This window comes from Nycticebus coucang, chromosome 1, assembly GCF_027406575.1.
Source record: "Nycticebus coucang isolate mNycCou1 chromosome 1, mNycCou1.pri, whole genome shotgun sequence".
Classification (NCBI taxonomy): Eukaryota; Metazoa; Chordata; class Mammalia; order Primates; family Lorisidae; genus Nycticebus; species Nycticebus coucang.
In genome coordinates, this window is record NC_069780.1 from 160,214,425 (window position 1) to 160,222,047 (window position 7,623).

Genomic DNA, 7,623 nt, shown 5'->3' on the forward strand with positions numbered 1-7,623 from the left:
AGTGCTACATACCTCATTGCTGAATATGGTCACTTTCCAAGTACTCTCCTTGGGAAGCTGTGCGCTGACAGCAGTGCCCACTCCACCCTTCAAAGCACTATTTCTAGGATGAGGTTGCGAACCCTATTGTCCGACCTTCTGCTACCAAAATCCTGCTCCTACGTCATGATATGGGGCTTCCCCCTTTTTCCTTGCAAGCAAAAATGTTGGCACTCTTTGCCGATGAGGAGAGGTTCAGGTCCAACCAATCACAGATTCTTCTTCAAAGCTGCTTATATCACCATCTCCTAGAAGACAGCAAAGGCAGTTTGTAAAACACTAATCCCCTGCTGATTTCAAGGTAATTAAACAACTCCCGGATTCTGCCACCAGGTGGAGCTAGTGGATCAGGTCGGATTCCTTATCTTCAGCGTAAGGCTGGTGGGCGCATTACTGGAGGAAAGTGTGTGCTCTGAGAAAATTTCCGGAAGAAAGCCTCGGAAAAGATTTTCTTAAACTTTTTTCTCCCCCTAGTAGTTTCGATATCATTAGTTTATTGTAAAGGACAGACATGTAAATTATTTTCATGATGAAAGATTTCAGAACTTCAGTGGAATGTGCAGCTTCATGCGGATGCCATTTCAATAATGATTGATTTCAGTCTATGTGCTTTCCAAGAATGTCGCCATTTCTAAATAAGAAATAATTTTTGTCCTCTGAAGCTACTGTAGTGCCCCCATATTCTCGGAGAAGAACTTTATCTCCAACTTTCACACTGACTGGTTGGATCTCTCCACCCTTTACAGAGCCGGATCCAACTACCATTACTAGCGCTTGCAATACTTTTCCTATGGATTTTTCTGGAAGCATAATGCCTGGTTTGCTCACAGTTTCAGCTGCACGCCTTTCAACCAATACTTGGTCAAAGAACGGAAGAAACTTTCTAAATGCTTGTGCTGCCGTGACTCCTTCCGCCCGAGCTCCTCCTCTGCTCTCCAGACTTGGCCTCCGGACACGAGGAAAGGCCAGGCAGCCTCTGGCCCCACTCGCCCCGTGCCCCTCCCCGTGAGAGAAGGTCCTCGGAACAGATTGTCCACGTACTTAAAAATATACTAATTAATAAAGTGTTATTAATAAAAGGATGTACTTTCGGAGTCTTTAGCTTTTGAGACAGTGTGAGAGACAAGAACAATATTTTATTGAGCTTAAATCATTTCATTTCATATCATTTCAGCATCATTTATTGGAGGATTATCATATGTTGTCCCCTGTTATAAGTGTTGGAGCTGTAAAGACAAAACGGCATCAAGGCATTCGTTGGACAGTAGGAAAGAAAAACACACAAAATGGGCAATCACAATACAGAGCTAAGAGCAAAGACAACGATGGGATCTTCCACCAGAGATCTTCCACACTTCCTGACTCGTGTGGCCATATAATGAGAGGTTATCAGGTTTGATGAAAATGGAAGTTGGGCTCTGGGCTTACCTTACTTTCTCAGGAGGGCCCTTTCTTGGAAAGCTGTGCTTGACCCCGTCTTCACCCCTAAGACTGAAGAAGACATAGGCTTATTCTCTGGAGGTGCTAGAGCTCATGCAGCGCCCATTAATTGCCCCCAGGGAGAGGTTGGCCACATGCTTAAGGCTGTCTTCCCTGAGTCCAGGTCTTGTTCCCTGAATGAGGTAATTCACTCTACCCTTTAGACGCTTTCTGCTTAGCTCCCTAGCCTTTCACATGACTCTAAACTTGGCAGATAGTGAGAACAGGCTAGGTACGTGAGGCGTGTCAAGTTTTCAACTTGTTACTCTAGGCCTTCCATTTCACTGGCAGAGCTTCTTGACCTGGGCCAAAATTGACCCTCTTGTCAGAAATGATAAATTCCCTTTGTGCGTGGTGGTGGGGGGGGGGGGGAGAGGAGGGAGGATGGCTGACCATTTTTAGCTTGTCTCAAAACTAAAGGTCTTTGATTCTAAAGGTCTCCAACACTCCTAAAAATGTGATAGTTTTAAATTTCCAAGTTTTTTTCCCCCCAATTCTTACTGTGAAACATCAATCTGGAAGATTCACTTCATTCTTCTTAGAAGGGTTTTCATATTCACTTGTAACAGTCAGATTTTCTCATCAAAAACATTACACTGGACAGCATTACCCTCCAACTTTACCATTTCTCCCGTATTTTATAACCAACTATTTGCAGATTTGTCTATATTTTCCCTCTTCTTTTTCCCTTTCCCAGTCACATTTCTACTCGTTTTAGTCTGGTTTATTCCCGGGCAATCCAGTAGCAGTTCTCTTCCCCAAATCACCAACATCTCTTCCTAATCCCTGTATCCAAAGCATGCTTTTCAATCTCACCTGACTTCTCAACAGCAGGGAAATTGTTGTGCACTCTTTCTCACCACCTGTAACACTAAATTCTTTTTTTAATTTTAATTTTAATTTTAATTTTTTTTATTGTTGGGGATTCATTGAGGGTTACAATAAGCCAGGTTACAGTGATTGCATTTGTTAGGTTTAGTCCCTCTTGCAATCATGTCTGTAACACTGAACTCTTATGCCTTTCTTTTGACTCTACCAGCTAGTTCTTGTCATTTGCTAATCTCAGTTATTGGGTCTAGTTCTTACATTGGGGCATTCTTCAGGATAATATTTTTGGTTCTGTTAGCAGAATAACATTTCATTTTAGTAAGTAATATTTTTATCCTGTTTACCCCCTACATTTACTACCATTTAACATAGGACAGAACTGTCTAATAGAACTTTCAGAGATGACGGAATATTCTAAGGCTGAGTTTCTTGCAGGGAGAGGCAGGGGCCTCTTGTATAGTATCTGACAGTATCTTTGTTCTGATCATGACTTCTTTTTTTTTTTTTTTTTGAGACAGAGCCTCAAGCTGTCGCCCTGGGTAGAGTGCCATGGCTTCACAGCTCATAGCAACCTCCAACTCTTGGGCTCGAGCGATTCTCCTGCCTCCGCCTCCCAAGTAGCTGGGACTACAGGCGCCCACCACAACACCTGGCTTTTTTTTTTTTTTTTTTTTGGTTGCAGCCATCATTGTTGTTTGGCGGGCCCGGGCTGGATTGGAATCCGCCAGCTCAGGTGTATGTGGCTGGCGCCTTAGCCGCTTGAGCCACAGGCGCCGAGCCCTGATCATGACTTCTTTACTGCCCTCATTCCTCTCACAAAAAGCAAAAAGAGACTGATTTTTTAAAATATAACATCTCTTCCATAAGGCAACGAATACCTCCTGGTCTAGATTTGGGCTACGTAATACATTTGCTACTGGCCATATGTGGCTACTGAAATTTAAATTAATTAACTTGTAACAAATTTCAAATTTAATCCTGCAGTTGCCATGCTACATTTCAAATGCTCAACATCCTGGTGGCAAGTGGCTGTTGTATTGCCCAGATCAGATACTGAAAAATTAATTAAAAGAAGACTTTGTCCAGAAACACATATAAAAGCCAATATTTTATAATTTTGTGCCCTCTTAGAGCTGATAGAGTCCCAGAGAGAGAAATCAGGACCCACAAGAGAACAGGAATGACCTAGTGGTGAAACTCTGTGTGATCTCACCCCAAACCAGCACACTGCAGTCCGCTACACAAAACCCCAACTATAGATTGATTCCTTCGTTTAAATAAAAATAGGAGATAAATCCTCTAAAAAGGAGGAAGGACAAGAAGAAATATTCCCTTTAGCACACCAGTTGGTTTATGGCCTCTTTACTTGAAAGTATTTGTGCCAATAAAAGGGTTCAGAAGCGTGCCAGGTTTTCCAGGACTCAACTGGTTATGGACACGTTTGAACTGATGAGCAAATTTCATCAATGAAAATATAAAGCTCAAATGGTTGACCTGCTACTACAAAGTTAAAATGTCAAGTTTCTTAAGCTATCTATTTTCTTTGCTGCTACTCAAATCTGTTAACGTTTTCTATTCTTGTGTTAATATAAAACTGAATGCTTATGATACATGTATTAATAAGGCCTTACTTCATGTACCTGAAGATCTTGCAGCCAGTTCTAGCAAAAATGTAAACACTGAAAACGCTTTTGAAAGTGAATAAGTTTTCTCTCTTCCCAAACCTGTTTTTCTGCTTTCAATCCCCAATTATTTCAAAACCTCTGTACCTCACTGAGGATTTGAATCTTCACACTGAGAGTTCCTGTGTATATACGTTAAGATAAAAATATATCTTCTTCCTCCTATTAAACAGTCTGCTCATGTCAGTAATTTTTCAGTGAACCTTAGGGGGGCAAGACCCTCTGCTCCCTACCGAAGCAGATGGAGATGAATGGGGGGGGTGTCATAGAGGGATCTTTGCTTGCTTATGATGAGAGATATTACTGAAATATTACATGGTTCCATTTTGAGACCTTAGTTTTAAGGGCAAAGATACAGAGCTTGGAGGGCAGAGCTTGCTCTCTGCTTCCTGCAAGACACTCAGAGGAGAATTTGACCTGAGAACTTAGCTTGCATAGAAGGGATGGGGTCAGTGTAACCAATACTGCTGAGGATGTTGCACTGCTTTTCAGATCTTTGTTTGCTCTCAAGTTTCACAATGGACTTCTAATTGGGTAGCCCTATCACGTAGCCTTCAGTAACACCACATACATTATTTCTCCCAGGCCCTGGTGAAACTGAATCTAAGCAGCAGATAGCATGATAGATTTGGGTCTATGGAGTACTCTAGGCCAGTGGGGCTGTGTTCTGAATGAGAGAGCAAGGTCTATGGGCAAAGCCATGTACCCCTTTCTCAAGATGGGGATAACAAGAGAGGACATACTGTGTTATTTTCTGTCACTTTACCTTCTCTTTACTGTCTCTTGCCTGTTTTTGAGAGGTGCTTACACTTTCTCCATCCTATCCCACAGGAAAAATGAGTTACCATGGACTAACCTCAGCTGAGAAGTGGTACCAGCTACAAGAATCTCATTAGAGGATATGACTGAAACACACAGATGAGACTAGAATACCCCAGTTATTTATGTTTTAGTGGAAATAATTATGAGCAAACACCAGTACAACCTTGACTAAATGTGTTACTCTGGACCTAAGTTTACCTAAAAAATAAAATACAGGGCAGGACAAGACAGTATGTAAAGTCCCTCTTGTTTAACAGGCAATGGTTCTATGATGGATGAGTGATGGGGTTGTGCTGGGCTCAGAGGCTCACGCCTGTAATCCCAGCACTCTGGGAGGCTGAGGTGGGTGGATTGCCTGAGCTCAGGAGTGAGAGCCTAGCTTGAGTCAGAGAAAGATCCTGTCTCTAAAAAAAATACAGCCAGGCATTGTGGCAGGAGCCCGTAATCCCAGCTACTCGGGAGGCTGAGGCAAAACGATCACTTAAGCCCAGGAGTTCGAGTTTGTTGTGAACTATGATGCCATGGCACTCTATCCAAGGTGACAAAAGTGAGACTCTGTCTCAAAAAAAAGAAAAAAAAAAAAAAAGGAAGTAGAGCTGTGGTTCTCAGCCTTGGTTGTCTGTCACCATCATCCAGGAGAGGTTTCACAAGTCCTGAGACCAGGACCCGTTGATCATAAAGCTCCCCAAAGTTGAGAAGTGCTGCTTTCAGCTGTGCTACTCAGCATGCTTTGTGGACCAGCAATACTGGCATCTCCTGACGGCTGGTTGGAAATGCAGACTGACATATTGAATCACGGTTTGCATTTTAAGCTCCTCAGGTGACACATGCGTGTGGGAGTTTGAGAGGCTGCTTGAGGGCTTTGCAGGCTGTTGTCTGGGAAAAGTGAAATTTAAAAGAGTTCCATGGAATGTGTTGTTCAATCCAATTGCAGTATCAAGTGTCACTGTAGAAAATCAAACTTGTAGAGAACCAGCTTTGCGGACTCTGCGAGCAATGCCTGAGGGAACAACCATGCATTTCACAACAAAGCAAATAACAAGCACAGGAAATATATTTCCTCTATTAGAAAAGAATGAACATTGCTGGTGAGTGTCTGACTTCTGCCAATGTATATATATATATCCTGAGGGCTAGCCTTCTGCACACAGATTTCCTTCCTAGTTTAATTTAAAAACCCACCAGAATCAGAAATAATTCATCTGTTTCCTAATAAAGAATGGTCAAATAAATTACACTACATTCACTCAATTGATTTTCATGCAGGTACAATGAGGTTAGAGATACATGAAAGAGACATGTCAATATTTAGTTAAAAAAAAGAAAAAGGTACAGTCTGATGACAATTGCAATATAAACAAACAAAACAAAATCCAAACTCTAAACTATAAAAGGAGAAAAGATGAAAGAATATATGTTTAAATGTTAATAATAATTATGCACAATTAGTAGGCACCTTTATTTTCTAAATGTCTACATTATAAACATGATTTTTTTTTATAATTTAGCCCATTTAACCCATACAACCCAGAATTCTTACTTTTAAAAAAATCTCTTGTTCATGGGCGGTGCCTGTGGCTCAGTGGGTAGGGTGCTGGACCCTTATACTGAGGGTGGTGGGTTCAAACCTGGCCCTGGCCAAACTGCAATAAAAAAATAGTCAGGAATTGTGGCAGGCACCTGTGGTCCCAGCTACTTTGGAGGCTGAGGCAGGAGAATTGCTTGAGCCCAGGAGTTGGAGGTTTGCTGTGAGCTGTGATGCTATAACACTCTCCCAAGGGTGATAAAGTGAGACTCTGTCTCTTAAAAAAAAATCTCTTTTCCTTCTGGTATTCACAGATGTCAGAGTCTCACTCTGCCACCCTGGGTAGAGTTAGATGGCGTCATAGCTCACAGCAACCTCAAACTCTTGCCTCAGCCTCCCAAGTAGCTGGGACTACAGGTGCCTGCCACAATGCCCGGCTAGTTTTTTTATTTTAGTAGAGATGGGGTCTCCCTTGCTCAGTTGGTCTTGAACTCCTTATCTCAAGGGATCCTCCAGCCTCAGCCTCCCGAAGTGCTGGGATTATAGGTGTGAGCTGCCATATTGAAACATCTTAATGTTCAATCTCCTTCTTCTATCCTCACATTTCACAGATACCTGATAAAGGGAAACAAAATAACAAAACATGATGGCTACACAATACCATTTGCAGTTTATGTGGCTTTATGAGCATTCGCAGTTTATGTGGCTTTATGAGCATTTGCAGTTTATGTGGCTTTATGAGCATTCGCAGTTTATGTGGCTTTATGAGCAGCACTTAAAGGGCAGGAAGCAGAGGTGTAAGGCTCACCTTTGGGTGTGGGACACAACTACAAGTGGGGCTCTACCTAAAACATTGTGGTCTGGTTGTTTGTGGCCTCACAATAACCTGAAAAAAAAAAAACAACTCAAAAAAAGAAAACAAAATCATTTCCCAACCCTGAAAGCCCTTCCACAAAGGTAGAGGAGAAAGAAAAATCTTATTGTTAAATAAGCATTAAATCAAAATGTGGTAGGCATCATAGGCAATCTGCTGAGACATTACGAGGATAAAAAGAAAAAAATACCGTTGTACAGACAAGCAGTTGCATCTGATTACATATATGTTTTCAAGACAAGCAGTATCTAGTCAGTCCTCAAGTAAGCAAATCTTACAGCAACATTTGCCTTATCGACTTCATGCAAGATTCATCTGTAATAAAGGGGGACCATCTCTGTGTTAGCTAATCGGTTTTATCCAAAGGAAAAACA

At 41.8% G+C, this 7,623-nt stretch overlaps 1 protein-coding gene across 1 annotated transcript; it reads right to left on the reverse strand.

Annotated features, from left to right (window-relative positions):
- Nucleotides 1–636: 636 nt before the first annotated feature.
- On the reverse strand, nucleotides 637–1,543 carry LOC128591384 (10 kDa heat shock protein, mitochondrial-like). The gene is made up of 2 exons (XM_053598836.1): nucleotides 1,473–1,543; nucleotides 637–1,057 (listed from the first exon to the last, which is right to left on the reverse strand). The coding sequence occupies exons 1-2, from the start codon at nucleotides 1,541–1,543 to the stop codon at nucleotides 637–639; spliced, it is 492 nt and encodes a 163-aa protein (XP_053454811.1).
- Nucleotides 1,544–7,623: the final 6,080 nt, after the last annotated feature.